At 57.5% G+C, this 19296-nt stretch overlaps 1 protein-coding gene across 2 annotated transcripts; it reads right to left on the bottom strand.

The window, feature by feature from the left end:
- Positions 1–630: 630 nt before the first annotated feature.
- On the bottom strand, positions 631–19282 carry SERINC2 (serine incorporator 2). Of its 2 annotated transcripts, none has more exons than XM_040619161.1 (10): positions 19163–19282; positions 10555–10716; positions 9582–9772; positions 9074–9153; positions 8463–8600; positions 7585–7754; positions 5605–5695; positions 5163–5304; positions 2514–2729; positions 631–1220 (listed from the first exon to the last, which is right to left on the bottom strand). In XM_040619161.1, the coding sequence occupies exons 1-10, from the start codon at positions 19199–19201 to the stop codon at positions 1085–1087; spliced, it is 1365 nt and encodes a 454-aa protein (XP_040475095.1). In that variant the 5' UTR covers positions 19202–19282; the 3' UTR covers positions 631–1084. The 2 variants fall into 2 exon arrangements, with proteins under 2 accessions (XP_040475095.1, XP_040475096.1); XM_040619162.1 differs by lacking the exon at positions 19163–19282 and adding an exon at positions 17527–17654.
- Between the last annotated feature and the right edge of the window lie 14 nt (positions 19283–19296).

Raw genomic sequence — 19296 nt, 5'->3', positions numbered from 1 at the left:
GGGGGGGGGGGGGGGGGGGGGGGGGGGGGCATCCTCCCGGCTGATGGCTGAGCCCCCAGGGCCCAGAAGGGAAGGACTTGCCTGGAACCCCACACAAGCCCCACGGCTTCCAAGCTTCTCAGATCCAGGCCCGCTCGGCTGACTCAAGCGCGTGCTCTTCCGCCACCGCGCCCTGAGTCTGGGGATGGGTCCGATTCTTCTCTGCATTCCCCAAGACCCCTGGCCCAGAGCAGGTGACAAGGACTATGGCTATGGCGGGAGGAAGGAGTAAGACCCTGGCGGTGGGCCAGAGATGGGCAGGCACTCGGTGGGGGGGGCACTGGTAGGATGATGAAGACGGCCCCCTCAGCCACCCCACACAAACGCTCCTCTCCACCCTGACTCTGGCCTCACCATCCCTCGTGTGGACACTGTCCCAGGGCCTTTCCTGGCCCCGAGAAGCCCTTTATCCAAAGCCCGTCCTTCCCCTATTCCCTCCCCTGCCTCTGCCCCAAGGCTCTCCCCACCCTACAGAACACAGCTGGGGTCCCTCATCTGGCCTCCTCCTCCCTGACACTGTTTCCGCCCCCACACTGGCCGCAGACGATATGGGGGCCGCGCCCAGGGTGGGGGCCACAGAACACGGGAAGGTACATACACTGGCTTGTTTATTGCGCGAAGTCATGGAGACTCAGTAAGGCACGGAGTCCAGGAAGGGAGCGGCGTGCCCTGGGGGACAAGGTCAGCCCTACCCGGGCCTCAGTGCCGGGCACCCCATCCTGGGGAGTGCTCCCACTCTCTGAGTGGCTCTGAGCTTCTCTCCTTCAGGTCCCTCTCCCGGGGAGCTGAGAATAAGGGGCCCTTTTTTCCCAAGAGGGTAAGTGCAAGGGATGGGGGACAAGGGTAAGGAAGAGGCAGCTCTGTGGCCTGGAGGCAGCGGGAAGGTAGGGCTCAGGCTTGGGCCTGAGGCTCCCCATCCCTGAAGGCACTAAGAACAGGGGGCCCGGCTCAGGGGCAAGTCCCGGAGGTGGGCAGGGGTAGGGGCTCAGCGTGGCTGACTCACTGAGCCCCGAGGCACCAGGTGGCCAGGCAGCAGGGGGCTGCCTCAGCTGAAGTCGCGGTTCGGCAGGAGGATCGGGGCCACCAGGGTCCACAGGTAGAGAAGCAGCCCCGCCCAGCTGGCACAGATCTTCACCCACACCGCAGTCCACGTGCTGGTCATCTTCCGGGTCTCGCTGGGTCTGGAACACACCGTCATCCCAGTGAGCCTGGCCCCCGGTGCTGTGACCCCAGTTCCGGTCCTGCCCTTACAGACCCTGTTGTGACCCCAGACTTTGACCCTGGTTCTTACTCGGTAACCCTAGCCCCCCATCTCGGGTATTCTTGACACTTGGCCTTGGCTCTCTCTTTGACCTTCAATGTAGCTTTTGACTAATACCACAGACCCGACCCTGACCTCAATTTCATCACTGATCCCAGTTACCTAGACTCTAAAATTATAACCTGGGGCGCCTGGGTGGCACAGCAGTTAAGCGTCTGCCTTCGGCTCAGGGCGTGATCCCGGCATTATGGGATCGAGCCCCACATCAGGCTCCTCTGCTGGGAGCCTGCCTCTTCCTCTCCCACTCCCCCTGCTTGTGTTCCCTCTCTCGCTGGCTGTCTCTCTCTCTGTCAAATAAATAAATAAAATCTTTAAAAAATAAATAAATAAAATAAAATAAAACTATAACCTGACTCCTGGTCCCTGCCTTTGGGACTCTGGAGCTCCCGACCTTAGTCCTGACCTCCAACCTTGACTCTAACCCTCAATCCTGTAACTCCATCCCTGACCCCTGACCTTAGGACCAAGTTCTGATATCTCTGACCTTAATTCTGACCCTCGACCCTGGAACACCAGTCCTGACCCCTGATCTTCTTACTCTGATCTTAGTTCCTTGACCTGGCAACTTCAATCCTGGCTTTATGGCCTGCTAACTCCAATTTTAACCAAATGACCAAATCTGTGATTTTATACGGCCCCAGTCCCAACTCTTGACTTCATGACTCCTATTCTTATCCCTGTGACTGATTCTAACCCCATACCCTAAATCCTAACCCTCCAGCCATGAATCCTAACTGTGACCTTATAATGCGAATCACCACTCCTGATGTGTAAGCCCCGTCTGCCCTGCAGAGACCCAGCGTCACCTCCTATGACCACCTCCCCTCCCCCCCAGCAGACTAAGACACTGGCCCGGAAGCTGGGGCATAGATGGGCAGGCTCTGCGGAGGGTCCTGGGTGGACCCTTCTAAGGCCCAGCCTGAAACAGGCATCAGGAGAAACCCAGGGGGGAGGAGCCGGGGAGGGGGGCAGAGGAGAAGAGACGTGCGGCTCCCACACCCCCGCACGGCGGATCCGGTCCTTGCTGGGCAGATCCGGTCCGTGCTCGGAGGATCCCGTCCCTGCTCGGCGGATCTGGTCCATGCTCAGCAGGATCCGGTCCGTCGCCCATGCTCAGCAGGATCCGGTCCGTGCTCGGCCGGGCTGCACGCACCTGTACCAGTTGGTGAGCGTCATCATTATGTGCAGCGACGCGAGCACCAGGCAGAAGTGGAAGAAAGAGTAGCTGTAGGTGACACCGTCCTGCTCGTTGTCAAAGGCCCGGCCCTGGCATTCCACCACCTGCCGCTGCTGCGTGACCTCCAGCGTGGACGGGCACTCCTCCGTCTGCATCAGGCTGTTCACCTGCCGGTGGTCCGAGGAGCGCAGACTGTAGGGGAGGGAGGAGAGAGGCAGGTTGGAAGCTCCAGGGGGCCTCGCGAGCCACGGCATTGGCTCAGCACGGCATCCTAAGGATGGGCACTATGGTTCCAGAACCTCGGGCCCTAGTGACCTGGTGGTTAGGTTCTGGGCCCACCCACTCCCTGCTTTGACCGTGAACTCCACCCCCACTTCCTGTGTGGCCTTAGGCAAGACACTTAACTTCTCTGAGCCTCTGTAAAATTGGAGGTTACAGTGCCTCCCTCGGAGAGTTGCCAGGAGGATTAATAACGTAAAGCCCCCAGCACTGTGCCCAGCACAGAGTACAAACAAGAGAAACAGGTGCTATGATTCAGTTTGTCCATCTGGCAATCCCGTAAATACCTACGGAGTACCTAGTACTGCAAGGGACCAGGCCAGGGACAGCATTCATTGATCATATAATAATTAAGAATACTCATTTGCCATGACGTTCGTTTTCCTTCTATTAGTTAGGTGAGTAGTTTTACCAACGATGTCCCCTATCTCCATATTTATTATTAAAAAATACTAACAGCAATGATTTTTTTGCTCATTTCTGTAATGAGGTCTTGATGTTTTTAACAGTATTTAATAGTGTGAGACACATAGCAATTTTGAAAATCCAACTTGCATTTGGGACAAAAGTGACACAGAAGGAGAACTGGACCCCAACCCCACCCCATCAAGCTGAGAAGTCCCCCCCCCACACACCGAGCTTCTGCTGACCCAAATCACTAAACACCAAATACCATGCTGATGTCTAATGCATGGGAGCCCGGGTCCTGGTGCCACAGCAAGGCACGGCGGGCCCTCCTCAGGGGTCCCTGCCCTTGTGGCTGCTCCTGCTTCTTCACTTCCTGGGTTTTAAGAACTGTGCTAAGGGGACGCCTGGGTGGCTCAGTCCGTTAGGCGTCCGACTCTTGGTTTCAGCTCGGGTCATGAGCTCAGGGTTGCAGGATCGAGCCCTGGGTCCGGCTCTGTGCTTAACAGGGAGTCGGCCTGAGATGCTCTCTCTCCCTCTCCCTCTGCCCCTCCTCCTGCTCTCTCTCTCTCAAATAAATAAATAACACTTAAAAAAAAAAAAAAAAGAAAGAAAAAGCACTGTGCTAAGAACAGACAGGAGCCTGGGCTCTCAGAGACACTGCCAAGGGACCGCAGGCCGGGGAGCAGCTGGAGGCGGAGCTCGGAGCCCGGGTGCTCTGCGGCCACCACGTGCGCGTGACCTCGGACAGGTGACTGCTCCCCCCGAGCCTCCTGTTTGGTTATCTGTACCATGGAGGTGATCTGGGCCTTTCCAGGTTGAAAAAGGGATCAAATGAGGCGACCAAGAGTGACCTGCCCAGGCGTGACTTGGAGAAGGTCTTTTGAAAAAAGCTCAAAACGAAATGTGAAACAGCCTCGAAATGTTTGGAGACAGGTGCGCCGCTCTGACGAAAACAGGCCCTGCCCGGGACGGCTGACTCGGGCAGGACAGAGGAGCCGGGCAGCGGCTTCCTCCGGGCGGGCATCGTGCGGAGGCGCAGAGAGCGGCGCTGGGAGCGATGCTGGGCCCCGCAGAGTCGGTCGCGAGTCCGCCGGACGTCGTGTACACGGCAGGTCCACTCAGTATTATCACCTGGTGACCCTTACACAACAGCCACTCGCTGCCACCCAGCCGTGCAAACGTTCACAGTTATTTGCAATAAAAGCAAACACTTATTTGGCGCCGACTACATGCCAAGTTCTTTCCTAAGTGCCTTATTCGCACCCGCTCATCTCCCACCCTTCCGCGATCCCGTGAAGTAGGTACCGTGTTTATCCTTGTCTGACAGAGAAACAAACCGAGGCACAGAAAGGTGCAGCGACCTGCCCAAGACCGCCCCGCTGCTAAGCGGCCGTGCCACGTTCAAACACAGGCGCTTTGGCTCCAGAGTCCACACCGATAAGCACTTGCTAAGCTGCCCCTTTAAAAAAAGCTGTTACGTGATCTTCAAGCCTGAACTGCCCTCTCTCAGGTGACACTGGGGGGTCCCCACCACCCTGGGCACTGGAGGTTACCATCCTCCACCATCACAAAAGCTCAGAGAGGTGAAGCCACTTGCCCTGAGACCACACAGCAGGTGGGTGACAGGGCCTGCACCTGCTGGCCCCAGTCCAGGCTTCTTCCCTGCCCCCACAGGCACCTGCACCCTACTGAGCTGGGCACGTGCCAGCCCGACGTGCAAGAAGGGGCTCTGGGCCAGGAGGCAGCGTGCAGCCGTGCCTCTGCTGCCAGTCACGCCGTGCCCTCAGAGGGACTCCGTTTTGCACCAGCACAGGGCTGGACCTGCGCTTGCTAAGGGCATCTTCCCACTTGGCGTCTGGGCTCCCACATCCTCCCCTCACTCGTACCTTCAGGCCCCCGGTCATGATGCCTCCCCAGAAGCCAGACGCCCCCCCCTACCCGATGAAGAGGGTGCACAGGATAAAGATGACGAGTCCCACGATGCTCGGTGCATCCCACCAGTGGGTCTCATAGCCGTCGGGGCCTGCCAGGATCGTCCCGTTGCCAAAGCGGGTCAGCAGGTGGGGGTTGCACTTCTGGTCTAGAGATGGGAGCATGGTCACCCTCGGCCCCTGCAGGCCAGGTCTGAGGAGGGGCCAACCCAAACGGACAGACATACAACTGACCATCCAAATCCCAGCGACAGACAGAGCTTAGCAGATGAATGACAGAGAGAGAGCTCCAGGAACAGATAGGGTCCTCCTACCTCCCTGAAGGACTCCGATGGGGAACAGGCTGGGCTGCGATGTCCCTGTCACCTGTGAGGGTCCCCAGCCCCTCGGAAGGCCGCTGCTAACCTAGGAAGGAGCCCAGTCTTCCCCAAACCCAGGCCTGTACTCACCGGGGACACTGGACAAGGCCAGCCAGGTGACAAACATGGTGTAGAGCGTGATGACTGAGGCCTGCAGCAGACCCGAGTTGGGCTGGGCATCCTGGCAAGAGCAGTCCATCAGGAAGACCCCCGTCAGACCCGGGGGGCACCCCACCCGCACTTAGCCCACTCACACCCCACCTCGGGGCCTCAGGAACCCCCAACACCCTAGGGCCATCCCACCCCACGCCCTTTGGGAGAACACAGCACCCAGGCCACCCGCCACCCACCTCGCCCACTCAAAGGTGGAGGCCTCCTTCTTTCTCTTAACGGACTATCCCAGTCGCTCCCCTGCTGAGAATGCACCCAGGTGAATCCCTTCTCATTCTCAATTAAAGCCATCCCGGGTTTGCCCCTGTCTTCATCTCCCCCTGCTACCCCATCCCACCCCCCCACCAGCAAACTCCTCCCCGCCGACTGCGCTCCAGCCGAGCTGGCCTCCTCTCTCTCCACAGAACCCACCAAACCCTCTCCCACCTCAGGGCCTTTGCACTCGCTGCGCCCTCTCCCTGACACGGTCCTCCCCCACATCTCCACATAGCCAGCCTCCTCTTAGCATTCAGGCCTCAACTCGGAGTTCCCAACGAGGGCCCGACACCCTGACCCCAGCAGCAGCCCCCCCCACTAGCTCACCCACCTTTTGTCCACTCTCTTTTATTTCCACATAGCACGTATGATCCCAAATTATCTTCCTTGGCCTCATCTCCTACCAGCCGTTCTTCCCCACCCTCACCACACACATGCTTGGAATTAGGAACCTAAACTTTGATTAGGAGGGGGCGCCTGGGTGGCACAGCAGTTAAGCTTCTGCCTTCGGCTCAGGGCGTGATCCTGGCGTTATGGGATCGAGCCCCATATCAGGCTCTTCTGCTATGAGCCTGCTTCTTTCTCTCCCACTCCCCCTGCTTGTGTTCCCTCTCTCGCTGGCTGTCTCTATCTCTGTCGAATGAATAAATAAAATCTTTAAAAAATAAAAAAAATAAAAAATAAACTTTGATTAGGAGCACAGGCTCTGGGGCCAGTAAGCTGTGTGAGCTCAGACGCATCTCCTTCCTTCTCTAAGCCTCCCTTCACTGGTCTGGAAAGTGGGACGATGGCGGTGCCTGGACTACATGACGGCACAGGTGCCATCAACTAGCAGCCGCTGGTACTCTTCCCCTCTTCCTCACAGCTGCACCCCCAGCATCTCCAAGAGGGCCCGGTACACAGTAGGCGCTCCGGAAGTATTTGCTGAATGAATACTCATTACTGTGTGAGCTGGGACAGAGGCATCACCCTCTCTGGGCTTCAATTTTCTCACTGGGAAATAGAGGCTCCGACGAGAAGGGAAGTTCTCCACCTTTCTGCTAAAGACCCTCAAAGGCTCCCCAAGCTACCTGTGAAACCCCTGGTGGGCTGAGATACCCAACCGTGAGGCACCGCTGGGCTCACAGGGCTTTCTTCCTGAGGAGCACGTGATGACCTGGGGGGCCCCACCTGTTACCCCCGGACGGTCTGGGACTGGAAACTGTGCCACCGCACCTCCCAACAGCACTTGATAAGGGCCTAGGGGTCGTCACTCAGTGGTCCTCCCTAATGGTCTCCCATGCCCATAAAGACAGCAATGATAACAACAATCGATGTCTGATGGATATCTATAGGCCAGGCCCTGTTCTCTGTGTTCACAAACTCTATCTCAATCCTGCAAGGAGCCCCAAAGGGTAAGCATTACCTTCATTTTTACATGTGAGAAGAGAGAAGCACAGAGAGGGTAAGGCACTTTCCCAAAGACACCCAGCAAGTAGCCATGAAAGCTCTGATTCCGACCCAGGGAAGCTGACTCTGGAACCCGCTCTCTTAGCCCAAGCATCCGTGACTGACGGCCCTGCCCCAGGACCCCAAGTTCCTATCAGGAGGCCCCCCGACCCCAAGGGGCCCGGCGTCAGGACAGGCAGAGACGAGCAGGCTCACCTGGACCCTGGGCAGGACGGCGACCACGGAGACGCAGAAGCAGAGGGTGAGGTTGAGGCCGATGAAGACCTTGCCTTCGTAGCAGCTGCCGGGCTGCGTGTAGTAGACGAAGAGAAGCGTCACGGCCGCGACGGACAGCGCGTAGAAGAGGAGGGTGAAGAAGAAGAGGCCTGGGCGGGAGGGGTGGCAAGCGGCTGGGTCAGGAGGCACGGGGACCCCCCCTCGAGGGGGGCTTGTCGGGCCGCCCCCCGTGTGGGCCCTCGGCTTCCTCGTCGGAGGAATGACATCGGCGTGCCCTGAATGTCCGTCACTCGCCAACGCCTGTGGGAGCTTTTGCCCTGTCCTGAACTGAAAGGATTCACTTGCCTTTAATAAGTTAACCATGGAAAGAAATACAATGAATACAGAAGAGTCTTTCACAAAGGCCACGGGATGCATGTGACCCGCTGAAGCCCTGCTCTCTCGTCAGGGAGACCACTTTCGAGAAGCAGGTAGTCCAAACCAGCACCTAAGTGAGTCTTGCTTCGATCGACTCAGAACTGAAAGGGAGCGGGGCAGGGACCCACTCTGCCCCCGGGGGGCTTCAGGGCCCCAGTGTCATTCGGTTTGGTCTGGGCTGGCTGTGCGCGGCCCACCCCGCAGGAACTGCTGAACTGGTCCCCACCAAGGCCTCTCTGGTCTGGGTCTCCTCGACCCCCAGCAAAATCATCCCAGAACCAGCCGCCCCTGACCACATACACCCCCTTCCCTCCATCTGCCTGGGACGGTTCAATCGCTGCCCTAGGGCCCTCGAGGCTTTCCTCCAGCTTTGGGGACCCCCTGCTGCTCAGGAAGGTCCAGTTCCCAGCGAGCACGGGGGCTGTCGCGACATGGCTCACCTGCGTACCAGGCCCGGGAGTCACACTCCTCGGCCTTGCCCAGCCACCGCTGGTTCCAGCAGTGAGCGAAGTCGATGAGCAGCACCAGCTGGATGAGGATGAAGAGGAAGGAGCCCACGACGCCGAAGTAGAACCAGACTGCGTGGGGAGAGGGGGGAAGGGTGGGGGGCAGGGCCGCGGGGGAGCAGCCTGAGTGCCGGGCTCCCGGGATTAAGGCGGCAGCCACGCTCCACACCCCCGGTCTCCCTCGCACGCACATTTATTTGTTCAACAGTCGTTACGCCATGCCCTGCCATGGTGACACTGAGAAGAAGCAAAGTCCCTGCCCTCAGGGAACCCCTAGCCAGGTACAGAGAGGCAGTGTGGTGGGGTATGGGGCAGGGGCGAGGCAGGTTCCACCCACCTGCCCCCCACCCCACCGCCATATTGCCCAAAGGCCATGTGGCCAAGCACCAGAGCGCTGTCTCCTGGCCAGGAAGGCAGGGGGATGACCCATTCAGCAGCCTGGGGTCTGTGTGCCAAGGCAAAGAGCAACCCCCACCAGTGCTCCTCCCTCTGGAGACCTCACCTCCTTCCTGGTAGCACCCATCCGTCCCACCAAGGCCACCTACCATTGGTGAAGGAGCCGTCAGGGATATAGAACGCGCCCACGGTGATGCCCACGAGGATGAGGAACTTAAAGAACCAAAATCTGTTGGGGGTGGGGAGGACAGACCAGGGAGCTAAGTGGGGGGAGGGGACCAGGCCCGCCCCCAGAACCCCTATCCCCAAAGAGCCGGTCAAGTGAAGAGGGGCTTTCTGATGGTCTGATGGACACAAAAAGTCTGTCCCGGCCCTAGAAAAATCCCTGAGGGACAGAAGGACTAAGTCGGAGTGACGGTGGTCACCCAGGTCCTTGTTCCAACTGTGTCACTGAAGTGCTATGTGACCTTAGGCATGTTCTCGCCCTTTCTGACTTGTATATCTTCATCTGGGAAGTGGGAAGAACTAAATGAGCTGGTCTCTGTGCTTCGGTGGCTTCCGAGTCTGGGGCAGGGCCCGGAGACCGCTGGAGACCGGCCGGGGCAGAAACCGCGGTGGGGACTGGCTGCAGGCGGTAGTGGGGGGGGGCGCCCTCACCCGTTCTGGACGGCAGCCCTGGGGTCCCGGCTGCTGCGCACGCAGATCATGAACAGGGCGAAGAGGAAGAAAAAGGCCGCCGTCGCAAAGCACAGGCGGTAGACAGCGCGGTGGCCGAGCAGAGAGCCGCAGTCAATGTGGCCCTGAAAGATGACGGGGGTCCCGGACCCCTCCTCACACACCCATGGCAGCTGTGGGGAGACAGAGCAGCGTGAAGGCCCCCGCCCGCAGAACCCTGGGCCGACTCTGCCAAGGCTCCCTCCTTCCCCCGCCATCGGCACCCCCACCCAGCCCGGGGCTGTCGTCCTGTGAGTCAGCCCCCAGGACAGATGGGGACACATGCTCCAGTGACAGATCGTTCCCCTCTGCTTGTTTTCCTGCTGTCGCCCCCGCAGCCTCAGGACCGCATGGCACTGTGGGAAGCAGGACTGAGTGCTCTCCTCCCATCGCTTACACCAGAACCCCCGGGGACTCTGGGGGAAGGTGAGATTCCGGGGCCCCTCTCTCGGACAGAGCCAGAGTCCAAGGTGAGTCTGAGAACCTGCATTTCTAGCACACTCCCCGGGGCATTCACACCTTCACGCACACTCCAATGTCCGAGCCACTGGCCAAAATGTGCCACTGGGTCTGTGCCAGGCTCTGAGATGCTGGGATGGAGGGAAGAGTGAGGACCCCAAACAGGGCTTGAGCATAAGGAGGGAAAAGCATGCCCTGGGACCTGTGTCCAGGGGGAACAATGACGATTCATAAGATGCTCCGAGGGGCCCACAGCTTATGAGAAACAAGAATTCCCACGTGAGATTCCAACTGTCCTCCCCACACGAAGAAACGCCCCCATCACCAGCCCTGGAGGGTGGGCGCCCCAGCCTTCTGGATTAGCTGGGACCTCAAGCCCCGAGCAGCTGGCCCTTCTTCGCTTCAGGCCCGGTCCCGCCGGCTGCCCCACTCCCCTGCCTGCCCCGGGGCCCCTCACCTTGTGCAGCTGACTCTCCACGCCGGGGCTCAGCATGATGATGGACACCAACACCCCCAGGAGGAGGAAGGCCGTGAAGATGAGGCGGGTCACGGTAGAGTTGGGGCTGGAGGGGCAGCAGCCACAGAGGATACAGGGGGCCGAGCCGCAGAGGCAGGACACCTGCGGGAAGGGCAGACCACAGGCAGGTACCCTCACTCCCTGCCTCCTCTCCCCTTCCCCACCCAAGCAGGGGCACCCCCGCCTGCCCAGTTCACGTCTCCAAATCTTTGCCAAGCCTGCCCTCCCTGGGCCAGGCAGGGGCGCACCTCCTCCTGAGACATTATCCCATTGAACGTTCAAGCCCCAAAGGGCGCCAAGGAAACCAAGCTTCGAGAAGGTTGGGTCACACTGTTTCTTACGTAGGGGGAGGCAGAGTGCTAAAAGATAGACATAGATATAGATAGATAGATAGATAGATAGATAGATAGATAGATAATTGATAGACAGATCGATCCAAAAGACCAGCTCCAACACTGATAAGCTGTGTGGCCCTCTACAACTCACTCAAACTCTCTGAACCTCAGCTTCCTCATGGTACCCACTTCTCACAGGAATTTTAAATTGCAAAGCGCTCCGGCTTCCTATTCCCCCTCCTGGTGTAGCTTTTCTCCATAGGACTTGCTATCATCTGCCGGGCCTTCTCTTTTACATGTTTGTCTTCCTCCCTTTTCTAGCATGTAAGCTCCTCCAGGGCCGGGGTTTTGTTCTCTGTGCTGGACCCAGAAATCGGAACGCCGCTTGGCTCACGGCAGGAGCTCAGTGACTATTCACTGAGCAAATATAAAGTGTCCGGCACAGTCCCAGACACATGTTAAGACCGCCAGAAACAGCCAGCTCGGGGTAAACAGCTGCTGAATGAATGGAATGCAGAATTGTGAGTGGCTGTGATTTCCTGCTCCAGGGCTGGCCCTGTCCTGGACAGCAGTGGCGGTCTCCCCCCTGCCCCTCCCGGCTCCGCTGCCCAAGCCCGGCCTCCCTGCGGCTGGCTGAAACCAGGTAGGGGCTGGTGATGCCACTCTAGTCACTGCTGGCATCCCCAAAAAAGACTGACCCTTCTGGGAACCGGGCCTACATCCAGGTACATCTGGTCACCAGTTTATCTGCCCCCCCACCCAGACAGCCCCAGCTCTTCACCCACGTATTTAAGAGTCAAGAGCAAGAAAGACACCGGCCCTCCTGCAGGAAAGACACTCAACAATCATGCCACCTGTCATAGTCGTTGCTGCCCTGAGAGTCAATGACGGGGGCCTTCTTCAGACTGGGGGTGGAGGGTCCCTTCCCTGAAGAAGTGACATTTAAGCTGAGCTGAAGAATGAGGAGGCCCTCTCCCGACCAGGGGGAAGAAAGAGTGTTCCAGACAGAGGGCACAGAGGTGGAGGCAGCTGGGCGACGGAGGAAGAGAAAGAGGCCCTTGTGGCCAAAGCTTCGAGAGCAGGTGGCGAGTGGGGGGTGGCGAGGTCGGCCAGGCTGGCGGGGCCTGGCAGCCGTGTGCAGAGCCCTGGGGTTGATCCTATGAGCAGAGGGCATCCAGCAAGGGTTTGAAGCTGGGAGGGACAGGAACAGCCTTACACGGAAAGACTGGCTCTGTGCAGGGCAGGCTGGAAGGGGCCCTTCCCTCCTCAGAGACCCTGCACCTGCCTTTCTGGACTGGTCCCAAGGTGTGCAGCACACGCTGCTTGACGTGTAGCTGCCCTTCCGTCTCCCCTTCCCTGATTCCCAAGAGTAGAAACACCCCTGGAAATGCTCCTTGTTACCCATCTCTCTCACCCACGAAGCCAAGTACAACATGTTTGCTAAATGCAACGCCTGCAGAATGAATTTCCTCTTCAGGGTCCAATCATAAGTGGTCCGGCAACTCCGGGTTACATCTTGCAGCCCTCACCCCAAGCCCTGCCTCCTACTGCTGGCTGCCTTTTAGGGGTGAAGGGATGAGCAAATGCCAGAAACGTATTTCCTAAACCATAAAGAACATTCTGGCTATGAGACAGGCTAGCTATTAGCCCCATTTTACAGATGAGGAAATTGAGATCAGAGAAGTTAAGAATGTGCCAGAGTCACCCAGCAAGTGGAGGGCACTGCTGAGATTCAAGCAGTAAGAGTGACAGCATTCGTTTGGGAGTTGCCCGGTCCCAGGCCCCGTGGTAAGCCCCTTATCTACACCACACGTCACTGAGCCTATGCAGTTAGTGTGCTGTGCCTCCCACTTACAGACCGGGAAGATGACTGGGGCGGGGGGTGACACGACCAAGGTCACAGAGCAGGTAAGCTGAGGAGCTGGGGTTCGAGCTCATGTCTGTGTGTACCAAGGGCCCACTAGCTCATTGATGGCAGTCTCACTTAATTTCAAAACACCGCAGGGATGGAAACCGACGGAAGCCCACGAGCACTGGTCTCAGGGGCCACGTGTTCAAGTGCCCGAGTCAGGGCCTGGCTCTGGCTTGTTTCCGCTTCGATTTGAGACATTTGACACATGAGAAAAGCCACCCCACTGCACTCGGGGAGCCTGGCCTTTCAATTCACCCTAATTCTTGGAGATCAAAAGCCAGGTGTTCCTTACACCCGAAACCTCAGGATTTCCAAGGGCCCGTAGCCAGAGAGACTGGGTCAGGGAGAGAAAAACACACAGCAGCCCCCAGCACCAGCTGCTTCTGGTGCATCCCTGGAATCCCTCGTGCGTTCTGACCCAGGCTCTCCACCCCTGGGGCATGGCTCCAACCAGAACCTCTGCCTGCAGAAGCAGCGGCTGGCAGGAGTAAGGGCAGACGCGTGTGTACGCGCCTACACACGCACACCCACGTTCACCGTGGCGCTGCTCATACCCGGAAAGCACTAGGGGGAAACTTACAAGAACTCAATGCCCGAGCAGACATCGTGGGGCTCCCCGAAGAGGGATCTCCGCTGAATGCTGCGGACGTGTAGGTAATACTTAAAGGGGGACACGTAACTAAGTATAATTACATATAAATTCTACCGCAATAAAGCTGATTTTATTACTAAAAGAGAAAAATTTTAAATTAAGACAAAAACCCAAAATAGGCACAAAGCTTCAGTCTTTATGAGCTTATTGGAATCTCAAGAGGCTGCAAATAATCTACTTTATGTCCAGCGCCAGGGGCCGGTGGTGGTCCATTCACTCCATGGAACATTACAGGGGCAGGAAGGAAAAAAGTCACAGGGCTGCAGGGCAACACGGACTCACATTTATGACGCAAGGTGAAGAGCCGAGGCAGACGTGACATGGCTCCTGTGCTAAGATTACGCTCCCGCCCCCAATCGTACTCAGGGGAGCGGCAGCAGCAGAGAAGCACCTAGACGCGGGGTACGTTTTCGCAGCAGCCAGGTTCTTGGAATGGGCAATCGGATCTTAGGAAGCCCTGCGTCTTACAGTTTTCAGGCTGCAAGGCTCCTTGGCATTCAATTGGTCTGGCCTCTCTCTCGAAGAATCACCCAGAAAGCAGCCTCCACTGCTTACGCACTGCCAACGACAAGGAGCTCACGACCCCTGAGGCAAGCTGGACTGCTCTGGAACCATGTGTGGTTTGGCATGCTGGCAACAGGCTGTCACCGATCATTCGCACTCTCTCCCGGTTGCCCCTAAAGCCAGGGACATTGGTTCTCAGGGCCATTCCTGGGGCACCGGGCAGGCAGGGGAGGGAGCTAAGGTTGGGGCCACAGTTTAAAGTTGTTTTGTTTAAAATAAACTGACCCCGGGGCACCTGGGTGGCTCAGTCACTTAGGCGTCTGCCTTCAGCTCAGGTCATGATCCCAGGGTCCTGGGTCCTGGGATCGAGCCCCGTGTCGGGCTCCCTGCTCAGCCGGGAGTCTCCTTCTCCCTCTCCCTCTGTGCGTGTGTGCCCTCTCTCTCTCAAATAAATAAAATACATCTTTTTAAAAAAGTAAAATAAAATAAACTGACCCTCCACCTCTGGGTATTAGTCAAAACAGATATCTGCGCGCCCATGTTTATAACAGCATTATTCACAATAGTCCAAAGGTAGAAGCCGCCCGCATGTCCATGAACTGACGAATGACTAAACGCAATGTGGGATATACTTACAAGGGAATATTATTGAGCCTTAAAAAGAAAGGACATTCTGCTACAACACAGATGAATCTTGGGGACATTGTAGCGAATGAAATAAACCAGACACCAAAGGACAAATGCCATACGATTCCACTGATGGGAGAACCTAGAGCAGTCAAATTCACAGAGACGGAAAGTAGACTGGGGGTTCCCGGGGGCTGGGGCAGAGGGGAGTGGAGGGAGAGTTATTACTGAATGGGTAGGGAGTTTCAATTTGGGGAGGATGAAAAAGTCGTAGAGATGGATGGTGGGGATGGTTGGACCACAAAGCGAATGTCGTTAACGCCACTGACCCGCATGCTTAAAACCGGTTCAAACGGTCAGTTTTATGTTATGTGTATGTTACCACAATAAGGAAAAAGGAGGGGGCTGTTTTCAAGGAAGCGTAAGAAGTCAGCCAGGTGAGGAAGGGAAAGGTGTTCCTACAAAGGGAACGGCATGGGAAAAACTGCGAGACCCACTGTCTCTTCGGGGCAGCTGTCAAGAGAAGAAGGCAGGGGGATGATGCTTTACCCTGAGAGCAGGGAGCAAGCATCCCGCAGGAGGAGCAGACGTCAGATCTGCATCACCAAAGACCACTCTGGCCACAGATGGAAGACAGATGCCGGGGTGGTGCGTCCTCGGAACAGGGAGAGCGAGCGAGGGGGACAGACTCCAAGGGGAAGAAGATGGGGCCAAGAGTTTTTCTTGTGTGCTTCAACCCCCTATATTTCCCCTTCAGACACTACCGTTCGTTTGGGATGATTTCATTTTGATATCATAAAAATAGATATTCGTTTTAAATATATATATATCCTATGTCATGAGATAAATTACAAGCTCCTTGAACGCTAAAAAAAAAAGTGTTAAAATGGAAATATTTTTAAAGATTTTAATTTTAAGTGATCTCTACACCCAGTGTGGGGCTCGAACTCACAACCCTGAGATCAAGAGTCACAGGCTTTACGGACTGAGCCAGCCAGACAATCCCTACAATGGTAAATTTTTATGTTATGTATATTTTGCCACGATTACACAAAAAACTGGTCCCAGCAAGGATGGGGTGCCCCTTGTAGACTTCGTGAACAGCCCCAATACTAGCCGAGCCATCCTGGGACTGGAGGAAACACAGCAGAGAAGAGGTCGGGTCCCAGACTACTCAGGGCACGCTTACACCCCCAGGCAGTGCTAAGAATAGAGGGCTTAGTCTTGGCTCTGCCACCAACTTGCAGAATGACCTTAGGCAAATCTCTTTTCCCCACCGTGGGACTCGGTTTCCTCAGCCATAAAGTGGGCTCCTGGGCTGGATAAGGAAGTGGCTCAGAGCCCAGGCTCTGCAATCAGAGGGTCCCAGGGTCCCCGGCTCTACCACCTCCTCGAATGAGGTCTTGAGCACTTTCTCACGAGGGGGTGCTTAGAGGGGCCGCTGCAGGCCAGCTTCCTGCTACGTACTGTCGTCGTCATGCTCATCTCAGTCCCACTTAACCCTCACAACGTGCTGAGAGACAGGCACGGCTGCTGTCTCTGCTTCCTTACTCTCTCCGCCCCAGAGAGAGGGGCGAAGGGACAGCCCACAGTCACGCAGCTGGCGAGAGCCCACGCAGGATCTGCGTCCCATCCTCCGACCCTTTCACGCTCCCTCGCATGTAGAGGATAATTAGATTTGATGGCATGCAGATATTAGACAAGGCCCACCCTAGACGTTTGCTCACCGTCCAGCCCACCAAGTGCTGGCTGGCCTGGTGACTCCCATTCCATTGTGGGCCCATCTTATCTCCTCTTAGCCGGGACTCACTCTCGCCCCAATACAAACACCAACCGAAAGGCATGATGGGCAGATGCAAATGCATCATGGCTGAAGGTCTTTTCCATGGATCCATAGACTCCAGAATGTTCCCCCAAAGATGCCCAGGAACCCCCTATCAGAACTTTCCTCCTGTGGAGCAAATCTCCGTTGAAACAGGTTGTTTCAGGTTTGTTGTTTCTTTGTTTTTTTAAGTAGGCTCCCCGCTGGGCATGGAGCCCAGTGCGAGGCTTGAACTCACAACCCTGAGATCAAGACCTGAGTTGAGATCAAGAGTCGGATGCTTAACCGACTGAGCCACCCAGGTGCCCTCGAAATAGGTTGTTATTGGTGTCCAGCAACACCCAACTGCCCCACTTGATACTGTGTGGCTGTGGGGAAATCACCTTCCCTCTCTGATCCAGTTTTGTCATCTGTGAAATGGGAATCGTATTAGCTGCCTCACTAGGGTGGCAGTGAGGACTGAATGGGAGAGGGCTCACTACAGTGCTGGCCTGTGCCACCCCTGGACAGCGCTGGGCCCTGAGTGAGGATGCCGTGATGGTGGCTGCTGCTGGTATCATTGTCTGAGACAGGATGACCATGTCACAGGGCTGTGCCGAGAACCAACGAGACAGCACGGTGAGGGGCTCCGCACAGCGCCTGGCACGTGGTGGGAACTCAGTAAATGTCAGAGGTCAGAACCCCAAGGTGAGGCCACTGAAAGGAAGGACAGGTCCCCTGCACACATTAGCTACTCAGTAAGTGGACCCCCCCAATTCTACCCGGGACCAGCCCTGTCCCTCAGGCACCCGCGATGTTAAGGAAGGGAAGGTGTGGACAGAAGCCTGGACCAGGAATCAGATTTTAATCTTGACTGTCCAGCTCCGCAACTGTGCTCCGTGCAACCTCTGGGAAGTTGGCTAACCTCTCTGAGCCTCAGTCTGTTGAGAGTTTGAGCAAGCCTGTCAGGTACCTTCCGGACTCAGCATTGGAAGCTTCCATGACTCAGCGGCCAGCTTAGGCTCCAGAGGGAATTCTCCACCCACCTTGCCAAGAAGATAACAACAATAGCGCCACTCACTGTCGCCAGGAAGTAGGTGGGGCACTCTTCGATCTTCCTTAAACAGAACCATGAGGGGGGCAGATGGGGAGACAGAGGCACAGGGGATTGGCAGGTCACCTCTCCACACGGGCCACTCCCAGGCCAGCCTGGCCAAATGGAAATCTGGTCAACTTCGGAGGAAGCGCTCCCTCCCTTACCAGGAAGCAAACCCTTCTTGGCCAGAGACCCAGCCCAAACCTAGAATTCACTGGGAGAAAGGGATTTCAGAGACCACTTCTGGATTCCCATGGGCTCGTACCCACACACGCATGCGCACACACACACACTTCACAGGTGGGTAAATGGAGGCCCAGAGAGGACAAGAGACTGTCCAGGGACCCACTCTACAGCCTCTCTGTGCAGATACCATTCTCAGAAAATGGCTGTAAAGTAAATCTCTAGATCCCTAAGCTCGCCACCCCTACACCCCATCCTAACACACACACAAACCAGGGACAAAGGAAAGCAAGTCCTGGGATTCAGGAGTCACCAGACCCCCCTCTTCCTCTCTGCTTCTCTTTGTGTAGGGCAGGGGGGAGGGAGCTGCCTGAATGAACCTCGGATTTAATGAGGGGAAGAGGGGAAGGAGAGGGGGCTGGGAAAAAGGAAAGGAGAAGGGGCCTCCCAGGCGGGGTCGGGCTGAAGCTCCTCCCCTTTGCTGGCTCCAGCCCCAAAGCAGAGGCTGGCTGCCCCCCCCCCCCAGGTCCCTGAGCCCAGGCGACCAGGTACCCACCCCCAGTCACACACTCCAACCTCCCTCAATTCCTGGGTCTTCCAACCCAGAGCTGGGCCCAGGGGTGGTTGGCACCCCAAACCGACCTCACTCAAGGGTGGCTTAGGAAGGCGGATGGGGGCTTCCCACCCCCATTTCAGGCTCGGGGCCTAGAGGACAAGGGTCTGGGGCTCCTTGGGGAAGTGCCCAGGACTTCCTGTGAGCTAGTCGGACAGAGGCAGAGACAAGATTGGACGGTAGGGCAGACCCACAGACACCCGTGAGACAGACAATGACTGATGGAGAAGCCACGGACGGACAAAGGCAGTGGGATAAACGAACGGACAGAAACAGATGTCAGACAAATACAAATGGGCAAACTGAGGCAGGCGGGCAGGGAGACAGACTGATGGACGGATTGCCAGAGGGACAGAAAAAGACACACTGCAGAGTGGGGCTGGGACCAGGCGGGCCACACAAAGAGTCAGAACGTCCGAGAGAGACGACAGGCGCACGGCGAGGACGACCCCAAGTTGGGCGAGGTGGGGCCGCAGCGCGCACCCCCACCCCGGGCTCTGGGCCTCAGTCTCCCCAGGACCCGAGAGGGGCGCCCGCCCAAGGCCCGCCCCTCCCCCCCCCCGCCACCCCGGGCGCGCCCCAACCCCTCCCCCGTGGTAACCCGAGCCCCGGACACCAGCTGTCCCCGGCGCCCGCGGGTCCGGGATGGGGGTGGGGAGACCAAGGGACGGGGGGACCAGAGGGGCGAGGTGGCGGGGTGCGGGCCCAGAAAGACAAGTTTGCAGGAAGGAAAAAGAAGAAACTATTTGGAGGAAGAAGACGGGACAAAAGTGTGGGGCGGAAGAAAAGACCCGGCGACGCGCGGGCGCGGGGGTCAGGACTCACGCAGCTGAGCACGGAGCAGGCCCCCAGGCAGGCCCCCATGGCGGCGGCGCCGGGCGCGGGGCGCGGGGTGCGGGGCACGGGCGGCGGGATCGCTGGGGCTCCGGGCGCCCGGTCCTGGCCCCGCCCCCGCCCCG

This window comes from Ursus maritimus, unplaced genomic scaffold (assembly GCF_017311325.1).
Source record: "Ursus maritimus isolate PB19 unplaced genomic scaffold, ASM1731132v1 scaffold_32, whole genome shotgun sequence".
In the NCBI taxonomy this organism is placed as follows: domain Eukaryota; kingdom Metazoa; phylum Chordata; class Mammalia; order Carnivora; family Ursidae; genus Ursus; species Ursus maritimus.
The sequence above is the reverse complement of the archived record's forward strand: the minus strand, read 5'-3'. Positions and strand labels throughout refer to the sequence as shown.

Bases quoted from the DNA above. Each gene is read 5' to 3' on its own strand.
- SERINC2 (XM_040619161.1), bottom strand. From the start codon at position 19,201: ATGGGGGCCTGCCTGGGGGCCTGCTCCGTGCTCAGCTGC. The intron at 10,717-19,162 runs GTGAGTCCTGAC...CCCTTCCCGCAG, and splicing joins CCTGCTCCGTGCTCAGCTGC to GTGTCCTGCCTCTGCGGCTC. The intron at 5,696-7,584 runs GTGAGCCTGCTC...TGCTCTTGCCAG, and splicing joins CCGTCCTGCCCAGGGTCCAG to GATGCCCAGCCCAACTCGGG.